This window comes from Lolium rigidum, chromosome 1 (genome assembly GCF_022539505.1).
Source record: "Lolium rigidum isolate FL_2022 chromosome 1, APGP_CSIRO_Lrig_0.1, whole genome shotgun sequence".
Taxonomy (NCBI): domain Eukaryota; kingdom Viridiplantae; phylum Streptophyta; class Magnoliopsida; order Poales; family Poaceae; genus Lolium; species Lolium rigidum.
Genome location: NC_061508.1, coordinates 84589950 through 84610580, shown reverse-complemented (window position 1 = coordinate 84610580; position 20631 = coordinate 84589950). Strand labels below are relative to the sequence as shown.

The 20631-nt window shown below is 48.8% G+C and overlaps 1 protein-coding gene across 1 annotated transcript; it reads left to right on the top strand.

Annotated features, from left to right (window-relative positions):
• The first annotated feature begins 812 nt into the window (after positions 1 to 812).
• On the top strand, positions 813 to 18633 carry LOC124687909. Its single transcript, XM_047221668.1, has 2 exons — positions 813 to 879; positions 16174 to 18633. The coding sequence occupies exons 1-2, from the start codon at positions 877 to 879 to the stop codon at positions 18457 to 18459; spliced, it is 2289 nt and encodes a 762-aa protein (XP_047077624.1). The 5' UTR covers positions 813 to 876; the 3' UTR covers positions 18460 to 18633.
• Positions 18634 to 20631: the final 1998 nt, after the last annotated feature.

Below are 20631 nucleotides of genomic sequence, written 5' to 3'. Positions count from 1 at the left end.
CTGCCGTTGTAGCTGCGGCTCCGGCTCATCTCCTCTGCTTTCTTCCCTGCCTTGCCGTGGTGGCGAGAGGAGAAGCGGCGGAAGGATGGACTGGATTCGTGCTTCTCGGTGCATGCCTACAGGGTGCTATGGAGCTTCTTCGTCGGAGCTCCTTCGAACGGAACACACGCTGCTCCTCGTCGGCGGCGTGATCTTTGGCCGGTATGGCGGCCCATCTGCAACCTCCAAGTCGGAGGCCTTCCTTTGCTTTGTTCACCAGAGCTCAACGCCTCTTCACCAACAAGTGGTTCGTCCCCGAAGGAGAAGAGGTGGCTGGCGGATGCTAAGCTTCGCCGGAAGCGTGCTGATGAGCATCTCGGCGCCGTATCTCGACGGTGACGTCTGGAGATCACCGGCGATTGGTGGTGGAGACATCCAAGGGCCTGATTGCTTTTTCAATTTTTGCTCCAGGGTGTTTCTTGTAATGTTCGAGGTCCTTTCTTCAAATTCTAGGTTTCTCCGTGCGAGTGATGTAAAAGGACCTAGATGTAAACTGTACCCGCCACGTATGCAATGAATGCTCTCTAGGGTCTTCCAGACCCCTATCTTGTTCAAAAAAAAAGGACACACCTCGTCATCATTAGACATAATGATTTTTGAACTGGTCGTCATCCGAAATTATGTGTGGAGACTGAGGTTGATGGTGTTTCCTAGCTTGCACGACAGGTCGTAATAGAATACCGGGATGTACAGTACCGTCCAGGTCAATGCATCGCATTCCTTTAAAAACTCATCGCCAGTTCATTTCCGCAGCCACACAACCATCCGAGGCTGAGCGGAAGGAAGGATCGCACAACCATCCGCAGCTGGGGGCGCTTCCAGAACAGAGAACGCGCCATGGTAAACTTAACTTCATAATGTTGTTTTTGTTAGTGTCTAGCCTGGTTGTTTCTTTTGTGCCATGTGTATATCCTCCAGCTGTTACTGTTTCCTCTGCTTGCTCCTTTTCTTGTGCGTTTCTTTCAACAACTGCCTGCTAAATCCGTAGGTCCTTACTTTGGTGCTAATATCCTGAACTGAGAATACCACACTAGCTCATGATGGCTATCGTTGCAAAAACCGTCTATTTTTACAATATAATAATGATTATAGTTTAAGAAAACATAGAGTCTTGATGACTGAATTGGTATGTATCAATTCATCATTGGACATTAAGAAAAAGGGTCATCACCCATCAGGTATCCTATGTTACCAAAAACATCAAGATAAGAAAGAAGCAAATATCTGTTTAGATGAAACGTATTATAAGGTGTGACTATTTCTCAGTCGACTCAGAACTAACTTCTTCTCAGTCAAATGATGTTATCAAATCTTAGTTGTAACTCATGTTGCAACTGATGATCTGTACAAATCACGAAGCAAATGTAACGGTCTACAGATTTTTTTTCTTAGTTCCCTCCCCACTTACAACTGAAAAAGCACTAGTTGAAACTCCACTCGCAACTGAAAAAAACTCAGTTGCAACTCAACTTGCAACTCATATGCACAAATCATGATAAATCAAACGGTATATGATCTAGCTGAGAAATAGTAAATCCCGTATTATAAAGCATTTTTTTCCGAAATGGAGTACTATATAGCATGAAAAATAAATAAGAGGGAGCAATAGTTATCTCAAATTTGCTTTCCTGCAAGGCATAAAACAAAGTGTTACTCTAATCATTCTAGACCACTTTGCCCGGACAAAATTAGACCAGAGAATGCCATTTTACATCTTCATCGACATTACATTTACATGGATTTATCTGCTACCATACAAAGCTATATTTCAGTACACAGAGTGCACGTTCCTTGGTAGATCGCTGGATCTTGCTGTGTGATTGGCTACCATAGAATACCCGAATGTCAAGCCAACCAAGTTTTTGTAGAAATATGAATCGTTTGTATCCGCCTCATAGATGATGCTAGATGCAGAGATGCTCCCAGGGCCGGCGCCCGATCCTTCAGCCCTCCTGCCCCTCAGTAGCATCGCGCGCTTGTAGAAGCGCTCTCGTGCCCTGGCAGCAACGCTGGCAACCGTTGGCAGCAATGCCGCTTATCCCCGCAGCTTCACGTTATCGGACCTAATAACCTCTGATCCGCCGCGGTAGTCGCCCTCTGTCCTCATGGCATCTCTAACAGGGCGACGCTGAGCGACCGTTCATGTCCATGGGATCAAAATGCATCGGATTCCTGCTCCAGCGAGGCGACGCAAAGTGACCTTGCCGTCCGCGGCGACGGAAACCTGGCCTAAATATACGCCTCGGATGCGTCTCTACGAACGCTGCGCGGACACACAAAGTGTCCGCTCGCGTCTAACGAACGTTTCATCAGGCCCGTCTGCCAGCGACCCTGGCTCCATGCGTCTTTTCAGGCGCGCCAGCGACTGGCGCCACTGCGTCGCTTCGATAGTCTGTGTCACGTTAATGGCGATGCCTCGCCTGCTGAGTGGCCGCCGCCCACCTCCGCCAACGCAGTAATGATGATGTCACGCATCCCGCGGCCGTCGGCTGCCTCCGGCCTATATAAAGAGGGTGCACGCTCTTCTTACTCATCCACTCCTCCACACAAACCATAATCGCCACAAGCTCCAACGTAGCGCCGCCTAGCTCTTCCTGCGATGGAGCCAGCCCCGTGAGGAAGTCCATGGCGGGTTCTGGTGGCCGGTGAGGCGGTCGAGGATGCGGGCCTAGGCGCCCCCGGAGCCGGGGCCACCAAGGTGGAGTAGCTACGGCCCCACAGTCGTTGTCGCCTGCGCCGTCCTCGTCTTCGCAAGAGGAGAGCTGCTTCGATTTCTTCCTCCACATCAACGACGACCCACTCGGCATCAAGCGGCTCCTAGACAAGTTCGCCGAGTTCGTCGATGGCGTGGCCTGTCGAGGTCTTGTTCGACGGACAGGGGAAGATGTACCTGCACACAGGGTGGGGCAAGTTTGCCCGCGACCTCGCGCTCGGGCCCGGCTGCCAGCTCACCTTCCTCTACGAGGAGGACGACGAGATGATCGTCAAGGTGTTCGACGACACAGCCTGCCGCAGGCACTACCACACCGACGAGTCCGGCTCGGACACCGGTAGTTAAAACTGTTAGAGTGTTCTTTCTTTGCAGCGAATATGGCCACGAGCCAATTGAAGCCACTCGTGGCAGTTTCTGGATGTTCTTCCTCGAAAAGACCAACATGGCTATAATTACCAGCTGGTTTTTTCAGTTCGGGTGATTGAGTGTACCCGAGAGTGTTTTTTCTTGGCAGCGAACATACAAAACTAACACTATTTAGGTTTCCTCATTTTGCAGTGTTCTAATTTGTGTCAACCATGGTTCAAACTATGTATTAGTTTGTGTAAACCATGTTTTCAATTATGTTTTAGTTTGTGTAAAACCATGTTCTCAATATGTATTAGTTTGTGTAATGTTTGGAACTATGTTTACAAATGGAGAAGAAGAAAAAATAAGTAGAAAAAAAAATACGTCACCCCGCTGGAGCCACCCCAGATGCAAACGAACGCACAGATAAAAACTGTCATTTTCGCGTCGCCTCCACTAGACGACGTAAACAGACGCACATGAACAATTTAAGCGTCCGAAATACATCGCCCCGTTAAAGATACACTCGCACCGGTGCCCCTCTAGCGCGGTTGTTGCCATAACGCTGTCCCGCAGAGGAGCGACCCGGGAGGTGTCCGTTGGAGGCGCCGTCGACCCAGAGACTAACAGCGGCAATGCGTAGTGGTAGATGAACGGCAGCAATGTCGACGTGGTGGTCAAAGGACTCGCCCATAGTTCTTTTTTTTTATCGGAAGCTCACTTTCATTCAACCAGATAGCAGCGAAAGATCGCTGGCTACAATCTACAAATGAACGAACGAAGCATGGAGCATCACCCGACCATACGGCTTGGGGCAGATCAAACATGCCACGGCCTCAGTCTGGAGTGCGTTGCTTGCATGATCCACTCTGCCGGCAGGAGAGTACACTGTACACCCACTACAGTCCCTTACAACAAATCCCTAGCGATCAGTCTGATATGAAGAAAGGAAACTCCCATCAATATTGACTTTTAGACAACTGTTTTCAGGTTTTTGCCAAGAGGTTGTAGCAGTCACCTGCAGCTTAAGAGCAGGAGTACAAAATTGTTCATAATCAGCAGCACATCTAGATGGTCACTTCATCAGGGTCTAGCTTCCCCTCTTTAGCATTAATTTTGTTTCTATGCTTCCACCACGCCCAGAGCAAAGCAACACACCTAATTAGTTTCTTCTGCGGCAGATGAACAAGTTCCTACATTTCTTCAGAGCCAACACACAACATGAGCTCATTTCTCACCTCTTCTAGGTTCATCCTAGCCCAGACTTGCCTGACACCTTTGTAGTGAAGAAAGACATGTGCTCCATCCTCGTTCAACCTGTTGCACACACGGCAGAGAGTATCGATCTCAATGCCTCTTCTCTCAATATTACATCTATGTGGGAGGCTATCATGTGCCAGGCGCCACGGGAACTGCTTCACGTTTGGCGAACAAGGGCAGGACCAAATTATATTGCAGGAAAATTGCTTTTCATTTGCATTAGAGGGAAGGCCTGAAGCGCTAACTCCAGGCTCTGCCAGGGTTCTATGCAGTTTATAGGCTGATTTAACACTGAAGTTCCCCTTTGGGTTAAGACGCCAAGCCCAGGAATCCTCCATCTCCATACAAACTGGAATTATTTTCACACGGATAGCGTCAGCAGGCCAAAGACAATTGTCCACAAGATCATAATTCCATGATCTAGAAACTGGATCCAGGAACTCACTTACTCGATCAATCATAGTGTTTCCTCTTCGAGTGATCAAGAAAGGCCATTTTTCCATCCATCCCGTGATCTTACTTCACATTCTATCTTTCAGATAACCAAATTTTTTGTTTTTTGATCTATCCACATAATGCCAGACATTGATCGAAGATCCGTCTCCCACCCGTTTGATCACCCCTTCCTTGAGAAGCTGGACTCCTTTGAGGATGCTTCTCCAAGTGTACGGCATCCCCTCTATTGGTTCTGCTTGCAGAACTTTAGTATGCGGGAAATACTTGGCCTTTAGAACTCTTGCACATAATGAAGATGGGTCCGAAAGAAGCCTCCAAGCTTGCTTCGCAAGCATCACCAAGTTGAAGGAATGCAGATCCTTATACCCCAGGCCACCCCATTTTTTGGCAAAGAGAGTTTGTCCCAACTCATCCAATGGATCTTATTTTCGCTGTCTTGTTGGGCCCACTAGAACCGTCACATCATCGCACTCATTTGGTCACATAGCTCTTTTGTGATGTCAAAACATGACATTGCAAAGACGGGAATAGCTTGAGCGCAGGCCTTAATCAGCACCTCCTTCCCCATTTTTGAGAGCCATTTTTCCATCCATCCCGTGATCTTACTCCACATTCTATCTTTCAGATAACCAAATTTTTTGTTTTTTGATCTATCCACATATACCGGCAGCCCAAGGTATTTTTCATTCTCTGATTCTCCTCTAATACCCAACATGTCCATGATCTTCCTCTTATCCCGCTCTTTCATGTTTTTGCTGAACACAGTAGCGCTCTTATCAATATTGATAGTATGTCCTGAGCATTCTTCATAGAGAGAAAGGATATGTTGCAGCTGGTTAGCACTTCCCTTCGTAACTGTCATTAGTATCAATGAGTCATCTGCGAATAGCAGATGCTTAAAACTTGGAGCATTAGGAGCAACACACACCCCTTCAAGACGTCCATCCTCCTCTGCAAAATTGAGGAGACAAGAGAAAGCTTCACTGCAAATTAAGAACAAGTATGGAGAAATAGGATCTTCTTGTCGAAGGCCACGACAAGGAACCACCTCATCCGTTAGCGAACCATTGATCTTAAACCGGTACTTGACTGAATTGCAGCATTTCATAATCAGAGCAATCCATTTCTCATCAAAGTCCAACTTGGCTGACACCCGCATAGTTCTTGGGAGAGAGACGGAAGGTGGGAGAGAGAGAAATGAGTGGAGAGGAGGCGCCGGGCTCCTCGCCGAACGCTGCGGGTGGACGCGTGTCAGACGTTGGAGGCGGAGGATGATTCGCGTGGGATCCTCCGGTTGAAGCGAAGTATTTTATCCTTAGAGCATCTCCACTCGCCTTCCCAAAGGTCCCCAATAGCCGATTTGGGGGCGCCGGCGCGGAAACAGGCACCCAGCCGCGTCCCCCAAATTTGTTTTTCCTCCAGCGCGGCCCAACTCTTCACCCGGGGCCCCTAGGCCGAACCCAATCTACAGGGGGCTAGCGAGGGCGCCGGCGGGGCAAGAAAAAAACGCGGGCTAGCTCTGTCGGCGACCAAAGCCAAAAGCACCCAAATATTTTCCTCCTTCTCGCCCCGCGACCACTGTCGCCGCCACAAACACCCCTCGCCGCGAAGGACCATTGCCGTCGGTAGTACCCACTCCGCCGCCGCGTACACTCCGCCGCAAACCACCGCCACCTCGTCAGCCCTTCCCACCGTCGCCGTTCACCAGCTCCTGCCACCGCTGCTACCTTCTTCTCCACCACGCTCCCACCCTGCACGCGAGGTGTTCGGCCATTTGCCAAGGCGATGGACTCGGACGACGAGGACATCATGGCCGCGCTCATGGACGAGGAGCTCGCTGTCGCGGCTGCGACCAGGGATGCTGCTGGAGATGATGAGCATCTGGCGATCCTCGTCTCCCTCTTGGCCATGATCGCCGAGGAGGAGAAGCCGGTCATTGGTAGCTCCGCGCCGGGCCGCTTGATGGTGCTCTGGTGATGGCGCCAGACAATCTTGTTGGCAGTTGTTGTGGATGCGGTTTGGAAACCCCAAGAAGAAGGTGTCATGAGCACAGCAGCAAGTTTTCCCTCAGTACGAAACCAAGGTTTAATCGACCAGTAGGAGAAATGCGTGACTTCTGAAGGTGTTGCTAGCTGACTAGTGGCAGGGCGCACTACCGGCGTCAGCAACAACGTGGAACCTGCACACAACACAACCAAAGTACTTTGCCCCAACTTGCAGTGAGGTTGTCAATCTCACCGGTTTGCTGAACACAAAGAATTAAACGTATCGAATGGAAAAAGAAATTTTTAGAAAGTAAACAGAACAGGATTGTGGTAGATGAATTTATCAGTGTAAAGGAAACGGACCGGGGTCCACAGTTCATTAGAGGTGTCTCTCCATAAAGGTAAATAGCATGTTGGGTGAACAAATTACAGCTAGGCAATTGATAGAATATCGACCATACATGACAAGATGATTACTATGAGATTTGATTGGACATTACAACATAATACATAGACCGTAATACAACTGCGTCTATGACTAATAATCCACCTTCCGGTTATCGTCAGAACCCCTTTCAGTATTAAGTTGCAAGCAACAGATTATCGCATTTAGCAATGTGTGTAAAGTAAACAATAGAATTACCCTTGGATAAAACATTGTTGTTTTCTCCCTAGTAGCAACATCACATCTACAATCTTAGAAGTTGTTGTCACTCTACCAGAAAACTAGAGGCATAAACCTACTATCGAGCATAAATACCCCATCTTGGAGTCACAAACATCTACTTGGCCAGAGTATCCACTAGCAACAGAGAGCATGCAAGATCACAAATAACATATGACATGAATATATAATAGACCTCAACAGAGTATACAATATTCATCGGATCCCAGCAAACACAACATGTAGGATTACATAAGGATGATCTTGATCATGTAGGACATCTCACAAGATCTATACATGAAGCACAAATTGGAGAATACAACCATCTAGCTACTTCTATGGATCCATAGTCTAGGAATGAACTACTCACGCATCACTTCGGAGGCGGGCATGTCGATGTAGATGCCTCCTGCGATGATTTCCCCCCTCCGGCAGGGTGCCGGGAAGAGCTTCAGAACCCCTCGAGATGGGTTCTGCGATGGCGGCCGCGATGAAACTTTTCGTGGATGGAGGCTCGGGTATCCAGGGTTTTCCCAAGAAGATGTATAAATAGGTGGAGGATTTAGGTCGGTGGGGTGCCTGGGGGCCCACACCACCCCTAGGCGTGGGCCACACCCAGGTCGCGCCATGGGGTGGTCTGGCCGCCCTATGGCGCCTATTCGACCCCCCTCTGGACTTCGTCTTCGTTTCGGTAAAATATTGACTTCGGCTTTTGTTTCGTCCAATTCCGAGAATATTTCCTGTATATTTTTTCTGAAATACAAAAAACAGCAGAAAATAGGGAACTGACACTGTGGCATCTTGTTAATAGGTTAGTTCCGGAAATCATGTAAAAGTGCAACGAAGTGTAAGCAAAACATATATGAATTGGTGTAAAACAAGCATGAAGCATCAAAAATTATAGATACGTTGTTTTGAGAGACAATGTATGGTCGAGAATTTCAGGGTGACAACATATTCCGCTGTCGTTTCCGGATGAGTAGGAAACTCTTTTTGAAGATAGTCGAGAATTTCAGGGAGATCGACTACTTCAAGTTGAAGCTCGACAATTCAGAAATGCACAGTGGCTCTTCGGATGCTTGCCTATGAAATTGCATGTGATACACAAGATGACTATCTGCGCATGGCAGAGTCCGCATCCATTGATTGCATGTACAGATTCTGCAGGGCAATTGTGGCGGTGTTTGGAGAGACCTATCTGTGCAGACCCGATGCGGCAGACGCAAATCGAATATTGGCACAAAATGCAGAGAGAGGTTTTACTGGGATGCTTGGTAGCATCGACTGTATGCACTGGGCATGAAGAACTGTCCATTTGCACACCAGGGCGTGTATAAGGGACACAAGGGTGCATGCAGTGTGGTGCTTGAGGCAGTGTCTGACCAGGACCTATGGATTTGACATGCGTTCTTCGGCATGTCAGGATCACACAAAGATATCAATGTGCTGCAGTGCTCCGATGTGTTCCAGAAGCTTGTCGAAGGAAATGCCCCTCCGGTGAAGTTTGAGATCAATGGCCACCAGTATGACAAGGGCTACTATCTTGCAGATGGCATCTATCCAAGATGGTCAATATTTGTGAAGACAATCTCGAACCCTGTACCTGTAGGGAAGAAAGCTTGCTTTGCTCAAATGCAGGAGGCTGCTAGAAAGGATGTGGAGAGAGCATTTGGTGTGCTGCAAGCTTGCTTTGCCATTGTCCGACACCCCGCTCTTGAATGGTCCAAGGAGCAGATGTGGGAGATCATGACATGTTGTGTCATACTGCACAACATGATTATCGAGAGCGAGAGGGAATTTTTAGTGTTTGACACTGAACCATATGAACGGATGGGTCCTCTTGCAGATGTTGATCTCAATGTGCCTCCCGCATTTGCTGCTTTTCTCGCCAGGCGTCAAGAAGTCCGAAACTCCAACACTCACCACGAACTAAAAGATGATCTGGTGGAGCATTTGTGGACTCTCAAAGGCGATGACTAGTTTGTTTATGTGTTTGTCATTGTGATTTAAACTTTAAATTTGTGTGGTTTGATAAACCTTAATTATTTGTGTGCTATGTTAAACTTGTTGAATTATGGCCAACATTTATTTAAGTTATAATAAATTATTTGTGAAACTGTTGTCATGCATGATATACTGTACAAGTGGATGCCTCCTCATGTCCAATATGATAGTTGGGGGTAATACAGATGGCTGATCAATCCTTACTCACCGAGACTGGTGAATTGGGAGCGTCGTTTATTTGATGTTTAAATTTAATATATATATGAAACTGTATTGGGGGCATCGTTTGGGGTGCACTGCTGGGCGCCGGCATGCCTCCATTTCTAATTTTGCGCGGGCGGTCCTCATACGGTTCCTATAAGGGCTGCGCCAGACGCCGTATGGAGATGCTCTTAGAGCATCTTCACTCCATTCCCACTTTTTACGTCTGGCTATGATCTTTGGGGGCTATTTAATCTTTCAGAGAGTAAAAGTTAATGCCAGCCATGTGGGAGAGAGAATAAAATATAATTTGCATGCACGCCGGCGCCCCCAACAGCCTCCCTATGGGCTGGGTTTTGATTGGGACCGCCGGCTAAAGTTTGTTATTTGGGGAGGCTATAGGGGACCGACTGTCGCCTTTTTTGTCATCGGCGTCCCCTATTTCGGCTTTTGTAGCATTTGGGGAGGACGAGCGGAGATGCTCTTATACTCCCTCCCTCCCACCATGAAAGTTGTTTGAGATTTGTTGAAATTTGATTGTAGCATATAGATACATCTAATTTTTGGGCAAATCTCATACAAGTTTAATGAAATGTAGGGAGTACAAGAGATGAAAACCATATTTTAGAACCGGGAACGGAGGTGGAAGGCTGTGACGCGGAGGTTGCCCTAGAATTGGACATAGAACCTGACATACCTTCAGCTCTCCAACATGGGCTTCATCTTGTTTATTGATAGTGAGGAGGCACGTTTAGTAATAGAGATGGGGTTTGATGAGTTCGCGAGATCTAAGGGTGTGTTCGGTTTGGGGATGTGGTGGAATGGAATGGAATGGTTCCGTTCCATCCCATTCCATTCCATTTCATCTGGGTGTGTTCGGTTGATTTCAGAAGCTGTGGAATGGAACGGAATCTAATTAGTCTAAATACCCAATTAATTAGACCTTAATTTAATTTAAATATTTAATTAACCTAATTATTCCCCAAACCACGGGAGAGGAGCCCGCCCGCGCTTGGTGACCTCCGCTCCCCGGCGACCTCAGCGCCGCGCCCCGGTGACCTCCGCGCCCGGCGACCTTCGCGTCCGCGGCCGGCGACCTCCGCGGTGCGCCCGGCGACCTCCGCGCCCCCGCCCACGTCAGCGACCGTCGGAGCAGAGGCGACTTCAGAGGATGGTGGCGGGGCGACCTCAAGGGGGCTGAGGGAGGGGCGGCCCGCCGGCGCGCATGAGCTCGAGGGAGGGGCGGCCCGCCAGCGCGCATGAGCTCGAGAGAGGGGAGAGAGAGGAGGTCCCGGGGAAGAAGGGATTTGCAAGATAACAGAGCCCGTTCCACTTCGTTCGACCGAATCGGCCGGACGGGCTCGTTCCGGATCTACAGGGAATATTCGCTTTTGAGGAACGCGTTGGTTCCGTTCCATCCCAGAACCGAACGCAGGAATCGCTCTGAGGAACGACTTGATTCCATTCCGTTCCATCCGGTTCTGAAACCGAACAGACCCTAATTTTCCGAGTGGATCTAGGATTCTTGGGAGTCTAACTGTGAAAGCGGCGGCGTACAGAGAGGGGAGTGGAGAGTGGGAAGTGAGAGCTAAACGTTCCCTATATTATATAGCAAACGAGAAAGGGAAATTTGGGTTAGACTTTGTTTATGCCAAAACAAGTGCGGCCAGCTATGTGGGCCTCGTATGCACAAAAGACCCATATAAAAACAATGCATGGCTCGGCAGTAGCGGGCCGCACTTGTCAGCGAGATATACGCGGTAGTGTGCATATCAGCTAGTTCCTCTTCACTATATGCCTTTCGAGTTACAGTTGGCAAATTTCTTCACGAAGACATAGACTAGAGTCGTAGCATGGTCCCAACTTAATGTTGTGCATCCACCATGAGTTTTTTTTGGGGTGGGGGAGGGGGGTGTGTGTGTTTGTCCATTGGTTCCATGGAAATACAAGTTGCTATTCTCCTAAGAGCATCTCCACCGATGCAGCCCAAATGAGCGCCGACGGGTGCGCCAACATAGTTGTATGCGGCATGTCGGCAAGAACTCCTTAGTTTAGGACGACCATCCCACACCGGCACGTCCTATACGGCTGGCCCCCCAAAAAATTGATTTTCCGTTTTCACCAAATTATAACATTTTGCAACCACTTCAAACAATAATTTACAATGTTTAAACATATAAATTATTTCACACTCATAGTTTAGAAATATAAATTAAATTATTCATACAAGCATCAAATAAATTGCAGTCCAACAAATTCATGAATCATGGAGTATTTCCTCTCTGCACCCATAAATGCTCAATTAGATTATTTTGTAGTTGCGAATAAACAACTACATCTCGGGTTTTTTTGTGCATCGGGAGGAAAAGCGGCAAACTGGGTCGGTACCAGGTCAACATGAGCAAGAGGTACCTGAAAATCAAATTGATGGTCATCATCCGCAGTTGCGTCACGCTCACTCTAAATGATCATGTTGTGCATGATCACACAAGTGTTCATCACCTTCCACATCTGTGACTCCAATCAGGTGAGAACATGGTACCGAACAATGGAAAAACGCTTCTGGAGCACGCCAAATGCCCTCTCGACATCCTTGCGACATGCTTCTTGGCATGTTACAAAATAAGCTCCTTCTCCGTAGTAGGATCTAATTTTTTTTACAAATATAGCATACTCTAGATAGATACCTTTGGCTAAATAGCACCCCTTGTTGTATGCGTGGCCGTTGATCTCAAAGTTGACCGGCGAGCATCTCCCTCTGCTTGCCTTGCAAACATCGGAGAGCGCTATAGCACGTTGATATCATTATGAGTTCCTGCCATTCCAAAAAAGCGTACCAAATACAGAGGTCATAATCAGCCACAACCTCAAGTATGACACTGCATTCTCATGTGCGCCCTTTGTACAAACTTTGCCAAGTAAATGGGCGCAATTCTTCCAACCCTAATGCATGCAGCCGATACTTCCTAGCATTCCAGGAAAATATCTTGTTGCATTTTGTGTCAGGATCCGAGTTGTATCTTCTTCATTTGGTGCCCTTAAATAGTTTGGCCCGAACACTTGAACCACTACTCTGCAAAACCTAGCGACTGTCTTGAGCATGTCGACTCGGTCATGCGCAGATAGTCATCGGCTGCATCTGCGGGGGCTCCGTATGCAAGATAGGCATAGTAGCAGTGCACTTCTGAATTGATGAGAACCCCCATAAGCTGGTCCAGTACTTCTTGCACATGAAACATGTGTCATACTCCCTGACGGCAAGCACAATCTTCATGAATAAATCCTTGTCCATCCTAAATCGGCGCCATTTTTTTGGGCGTATGTGTTGTATTGTCGGCAAAATAGTCGGGGTCAAGCAGTAGTGCACCGGCTTGCCGATGCCAGCCCTGTTTAGGCGCCTTCCGAACCCTCGAACCGCCACGTCGAGGCACGTTGATGGAAAGCAGGTGTTGGCGAAGGCGGAGAAGGTTTGCCAACATCAGCAGCTGTTGTTGCCGCTCGGTGGTGGCATTGGCTTCCTCCTCCATGAACAGTTGCGCCATCATCTCACCGTCGTTGTCCGTCGCGGCAATCCGCCGAACAACTTGTGGACTGTGGGCGCCGGGGGAGATGGTAGATCCGGCAACCCGACAGTGCGGGATGTGGAACGTGCCGGTGTTGGCTACGGCGGCGGTTTCAGGGTGGGCGAGCAAATATGCACGAGGGAGGAGGCGGCGGTGGCGATGACGATTCAGAGGGGTGGGAGGCGGATCGGGAGGGGACGGAGCGGGTGGAGAATGGGCGGGTTTGGCTGCCAAGAGAGTCCCGTGGGGAGAAATCCTATGTGGACAGGAGTGCCGGAGCGCCCGTTCGGAACCTCACGCGAAGGGGTTGGCACAGAGTTACCATCAGTTGTATCAAGCTCCAAAACTGGCCGGCTATTTTTGGAGTGCACCGGTGTGGCCAAAAAACATGCCGGACCGCTAAGTCGCTATTGGGGTCGCTGTGGAGCGCGCCCGTGGTGATGTTCTAATAGGATCGGGTGGGTGGGGCACGTGTGTGTTAGAGCTATATTTAAACGTACTATATATTATGGCCATTGGTTCCATGGAAATACAAGTTGCTATTCCCCTATCCGCCCATAGACGCTGGCTTCTTGCCGGCAGCCTTGTTTTTTTTTTTTTTTTTTTGAAACGGGCAAAAAAGCCTTTGCCTTATATTGATATAGGAGAAGCAAACAGGGTTATGGCAAGAGCCATGAAAAAACAAAAAAAAGGAGGACGGGGACGAGAAACACCCCCGACCAGGACAAAAGGATCAGCCTAAAAGTTCCGCCAAGTTTGTAGCTCCGGCGAGAATCCAGTCCTTTCCCGCTTCCCTGATCCTATGCATGACCACCGACGGCAAGGAGGATTTATTATTGAACACCCGCTCGTTCCTCTCTTTCCAGATCTCCCAAGCGATAAGCGTAATTGCTGAACGTAAGCCTTTAGGAGAGGAGGTGGTGTTCTTCGAAACGGCCAGCCAATAGTCCAGGACTTTAGGCCTTCCCTCTCCCAGGCTGTTGATGAGGTCTGGGCAAGACAGCCAAGAAGCCGCGGCCGTCCAAATGCGCCTGGAGAAGCGGCACTCAAAGAGAATGTGACGAGCAGTCTCAGGGGCGAAGCGGCAGAGCTGGCAAGTAGGTTGATGTGGCCATCCACGTTTGGCCAAGCGGTCAGCAGTCCATAAGCGATTCTGGACCGCGAGCCATGCGAAAAAGCGGCACTTTGGGGGGGCCCAGGTCTTCCAAACGATGTGCCCGAACTGGCAAGGCAGAGAGGCGAGAAACTTCATAAGCTTTTAGGCGATTTTAAATAAACACCTCCATATCTCCAAGTTATTTGTTTTTTTCGAAATGGGAGCAAACCCCGGCCTCTCCAAGTTATTTGTCGAAAACGCCAACAAAGCTAATCAGTTTTGAGGCCTTTTAGGAAAACTTCTTCGAAGCTATACACGGTTCTGAGGCATATTGGAAAAACAGCTAGTACATCCATTTAGAGTCGGTCCTTTCGAGCGACACATCGGGTCGGGTCCCCCTCGGGTCGTCTCCTCTAGGTGACTCAGGGCGCGGAAACCCTAACCCCCTGCCGCCACCTCCCCCACCCCTCTCCCCTCTCCTTGCCGTCCCCTGAGGCTGCCGCTGGCGAAGCCTGGCACAAACGGTGATTGGGGCGGCGGGGATCTGCTCGCGGGACCCCTGGTGCAGCGGAATGGAGGCTGGCCTCCTCACTGGGGGGATGGCCCCGACATCTGGCGGCGCGGCCCTCCTCTCCCCCCTCGCCTCGGCCTCGCCGGTACTTGGGTGGCTGCGGGGTGCTGCTCCTCGTCCAGGTCTGGGACCACGGTAGCAAGGGCGGCGGCCCTGGATGGCGGAGACGGCGTCGACCTGGCGGCGGGTGGCGGGCATCCGGTGCTGCTGACCGTGGCACGGCGGTGGTGGTCTTCTGTTTCACCGGAGGAGATCGGCTAGTTGTGTGGCTAGCTTTGGCGGATCTCGCGATCCGTCGTCTAGCTCCCGATGGTGAGGCGTAGCTGCCGGTGAAAGTCGGCCCTGACTTCGGTCATGGCGGATGATGGCGCCGCATGTTCATCGTTACCTTGTTAAAGGCATTGTCTCTGCAGTCTGCGTTCTTCGTCTAGGCTGCTCCAGGGGAAACCCTAGACCCGGGTCTCCCGGATCGGGCGATGGCGGCGCGCAGCGCCATTCTACCTGTTGGGGGCATCGTTTTGGAGCAGACAACAGATGGTGGTGGTGCCGAGGTGGAGTGGTGTGTTTTTGTTGTGTCGGCGTTGTCGAGTCTCCGCGGCATGGTGGTGGTGTCTCGAAGACGGATGCAGTGTGATGGACGCGCACAGGATGTTGGTGTCGTCTGGCGCCGTGGTGGCATCGATGGCTGGCCTGACATGGTCAATGCGATGATCTCTCTTGAAGATGGAGTCGAGGAAGACGGCTGTAGCAATTTCTATGGCGTGTGCGTTGGCGTATGCTGAGAGTCTGCTTGACTGGATATGCTTCTCATCTGCTATTGAGCGGCCTGGGAAGGCATTTGGTTTTTTGGATGATGTGAGTTGGTGAATTGTCACCCCCTTCATCCTCTGTAGGTTTAGCGTGGTGGCTTCGAGTTTGATCTTTTGTATTGCGCTTGTAAGGTGTTGTGAATAATCTAATAAAAAACCGTGTGCATCCCTTGGATCCAGAAACTGGGGTGATATTTCCTCATTTCGAAAAAAAACATCCATTTAGAGTCGTTCTTTGAAAAACACCTTTAAGTTCATAATTCTGATTTCGAGGCATTTACGAATACACTCTTAGTTTTTATTTGAAAAGAGGGGCATGCCTGCATTAAAATGATGCATATCGGTTCTTTATTTCATTATTAAAAGTATTGTCATCCTATCTTGTACCGTGGTCTAGTGTTAGGAGCAGATCATGGCTTGTGTTATCTTTTCCTTGTACTGATGTTTAGGTTTGCCATCGCCAGGTCGGGTCATGCGACAACTATTTTTTTCCACTCATTTCTGAGAATGTGAAACGCAAGTTATTGGGAGTCAATGTTCTCATGGCGGTGAACACCATCTTGATGGGAGTCATGGTCAGCATAGCCGCCTATGGCCGTCGCTATCGCCGGCATAGGCTGACTCGCTTCATCTTCCTGGGCGCCACCACCTTGTTCCTGCCCATCGTCTCATATGTAGTCTCCGCTGTTAATAGTGAGAGTACTATCGCCATTATCAAAGAGTCCAAGAGAGAGTACAAAGGAACGATAGCAGCGGACTGCGATCCAAGGGATCACATCACCCTTCTCTTACTATGGACTGGTCTTGTTCAGATTGTTGGCATCAATACCACTGCAATAGTTGCCAGTGATGCTAGAGAAGGTCGAAATGTTGGTCCTTCTGTAGTACTGCTTGTGCAAGCAATGTGGACATCCTATCTCGCGATCTATCAGCTGGTAGGACACCATGCAAACTACGAGGATACATTTGGTAGCACGATATTTAAAGGACAATGGATGGTTATTACACTCTTTACCCTCGTCTTTGCAAAACTAATTTTGAAGTATTATGCATGGTACAAGGCCGGACAATCGTTAATGCTTGGACGCAGCCCTCGTTTTATCGTTGGGTACATGGAACGAGAGTTACAAGATGGCGAGGTTGCAAGTGGGACTATACCTCCCTCACTTGTAGTTGCGGGAGAGGATACTGTCCTGGTGAAGCAGCAGACTCGCGGTTACATCTTCCAAGGGACGCCCAACAAAGGCCTAGTTACTCTTGACAGAGTGTGGGAGTTGCATGATGACAGCCTCAGAGATGTATGCTTTGCATTCTCATTGTTCAAGCTGTTAAGGTGTCGATTTGCAACATACACAGGTGCTGAGTATGGCTTTCAGAAGGCTCGCAACTTCTTGTGGCATACATTGCTCGTGGACAAGAGTGATGAGAGGCTGCTCGGGGTGATTGAATGTGAACTTTCTTTTCTCCATGACTACTATTATTCATCACTCCCAGTCTCATATTCAAAGAGTTTGCTGCCCATCTTTAGTATCTTTATTTCACTGATAAGCATCGTTAATACCATCATTACATGCTGCTACCTGGTGCGTCCTAATGGAAATATGAGTACACCGGGTCAAAAAAGAAATATGAGCACAAAACAGTTATTTTGTATATGCATCTGCAATAGTGCAGATGAGACCCTTCCTGGAAGTCTATATCTTGGGCGCCCTTTATACTTTGATGCCGTGCCGGTATTTTTAATGTCTGCACTGGTTATGCTTACGGAGGTGACCGAGATTGCTTCTTATATCTTCTCAAATTGGACAAAAGTTGTCCTAATATGCTCCCGCGTAAGGCACGCTTCTTGGCAGCAATCTCCTACCATAGAAAAATGTGTTGGCGATGTGTTGCAATGTAGATGCAAGCTGTTCAGGCAATGGGGGGATAAAATGAACCAGTGCTCAATCTTAGTGCTCTGCACGCAGAGAAGTCCGGTGCCTCTTCTCCGCCGTCTCATGGATCTACCCGACCGAAACAAGAAAATACCAGCAGCGGTTAAGAAAGCTATTGTCAAAGCACTAAGAAGTCACGAGACCAGCCGAAGCAACAACGGTGTGACTTATCTGCCAAGGATTCTTCAGCTGAAAGTCGGTGACAAACCTATTGGGACATTCAACAGGGCCGATGGTATTGCCGCTACCATGCTGGTGTGTCACATTGCGACAAGCATTTTTGAAGAGAGGACTCGGTCACGCCAGATTCCGTCGAACGATAAGGTTACTGCTATTCACCTCTCATGTTATTGTGCATACTTGGTAACCTACCGCCCTGAGCTACTTCCTGATGACTACGAGTGGTGCAAGAGCTTGTACAAGGCCACAAAGAAGGATGCCGGGCGCCTCGCTGGCTGTATTCCTGGCACAACACCTGAAGAAAAATGTGACAAGCTGGTCGACCTGCTGGTTGCAAGATCAGAGGCGAGATCCAAGCACGGGGTTCTCAGGAATGGTGCGATGCTTGGAAAGCAATTGGCAGATTTGGTCAAAGTAGAGCAAACGGAACTGCTCAAAGCAGAGGAGATGGTGTGGAAGGCCCTCGCAAGCTTTTGGTCGGAAATGATCCTATACGTTGCTCCGTCGGGCAACATGGATGGGCACGCCAAGGCTATTGCCCGGGGCGGTGAACTGATCACGCTTCTGTGGGCGTTGCTCACACACCTCGGCATTGACATCAGGACGGATGACTCTGATGCACCCGCAATTGCTTGAACTTACTTTCCTGTTCAGAAAGTTTTAATTCTTGGTGATGGTGTTTAGCTGTGCCAGCTGGATTTTGTCCTTTTTTTGTTGGTTTTTTCATATGTATACTCTATATCTGTGGTATTCTAAACACATCTCTTCTATACTATCTTTTTTTATTTAGAACTGGGTTCTTGCTTCTTCCATCCGTACGCGCTTTCTTCTCGGCTTGTTTTATGGTACCTTCTACTGCCATGTGAGAGGATAAGTAGAGAAAAATCGCACGGCTGAGATTGTTCCATGTAGAATCAGCTCATCCGGCCCATTATTAGTCAATTTCAGCATAGAACGATAGGAAAAGAAAAAACAAGAATCCATCGCTCCCTGCTCACTCTAGGCGCCGGAGCCGCCGCGTAGACGCCGCTGCCGCCTGCACCTCCTATTTGCCTCCACTGCCTCGTCCTCCTAGACACCGCCGCCTTCTCGACATACCACATGCCCATAGGAGGAGGGCCGCCGACGCCACCTCCCACGCTGACAAGGACGACGGAGCCGCCGCTGAATCCATCACTCCCTACTTCCCAACTCTACGAGCCGGCGCCGCCGCGTAAAGGCCGCCGTCTGCACCTCCTAGACGTCGCCACTGCCTCCTCCTCCTACAGGCCGCCGCCTCCTCAACATCCGACTCGCCCATAGGAGGAGGGACGCCACCGCCGCCACCTCCCACGTTGACAAGGACGCCAATGCGTGGAGGACGACGACATCGACGTCCAGCTCGCTCACACGGCGGACCAACTCTCCGACACTTTGACGAAGGCACTCGGCCGTGTGCAGTTCCAGGAGGTGCGACGATGAATTGGCGTCGTTCAGGTGATGAACATCTAGATTAGGGGGAGTTTGTTGGTTAATCTAGCTATTAGTTATTCAGTTTCGTCAGATAGCTACAGTTTCAGTGTTTGGTTAGAGTTCAGCTATCCTTTTGGAGCTGATAGACTAGGAATCGGTCTTGTGCTTGACCCGATCTCCTCTTTGCCTCGGCATGGAATGACACGTTCGGTAGTGGGCACCGTGGAGATTATGCACGTTCCCTTTTTCTGAATAAAACGAGAGAAAACCGAAAAGCTACAACAGTTTTGCACGCAGCACAAACACCTCGCCTCTCTGTTCTTCGTGTCTCTCAGGATTTTGATCGTGAGATTGAGAGAAGAGATGCTACAATATCAGAAGATCTAGCAGATTCTCAAAAAAGAATCATTGTAGTACAAGTTCATAAGTAATCTGTAACATGCCACAGTCAAATCCAAATAACATATGCACATGTAAATGCAAGAACCAAGACATGGATATCGAACATGGAGAATGGTTAGCAAGATGTACTTGTAGCTGCACTAACATGTGGCATTTTGTACACACCAATATACATTATATTATCTAGGTCTTGTTGCATGTCAAATACAAACTTTAGTCAACAATGCCAATCAAAAGGTGAGATGTCATCTTATATGCTTACTGCATCAGTCTTTTGTACAGTTTCAAGTCAAAATTGTCATTCTCGACACTGGAACTATTCTCATAACACAACTTTCACTGCAAATTTTGATTGAATTTATCTGCCAAGCGTGAAGAGTATAGTGTCCATTGTCGAATCAAAATTTGGACATCGCCAGCGGGTAGTTCATGTCATCGTCGGCGTGGTCCATCCGGAGGAGGTGGGGGAAATGTTAGGGTTGGACCTGAATGAAAGAAAAGTTGTGTTTCATGCACGACAGGCTCACTGGGCCGGCCAACTCTTTGGCCTGTTAGGGATTTTGCCTTCTGGACGTGATAAGTAGAATTTCTACTTGCTCTCTTTTACCAACCAGTAGAAAACGCTAATAATCATTAGATTGATGGAAACGAACGGATCTGATTCATTTGAGGGTACCACAAAACACCTCTTCTTCTCCGGGCGGGGGAATTGTCGGCAGCCAGCCGGAGCCGAAATAGATGTTATTTATTCTCTGAAGTTCTACCACTGAAACTGCATGCGAATGCGCTACTTGCATACGAGCTACGGTGCATTTGATCATTAAGTAACAATAAAATGGAACTACCTAGGCTTACTCACAGCGAATTGATACTCCAAGCCGTCCGATCCTAGTGTGAATGTCTCAGATCATCCTATCCTCGTCCAAAACGTTGCTGGTTCATTTTCGGCATGTT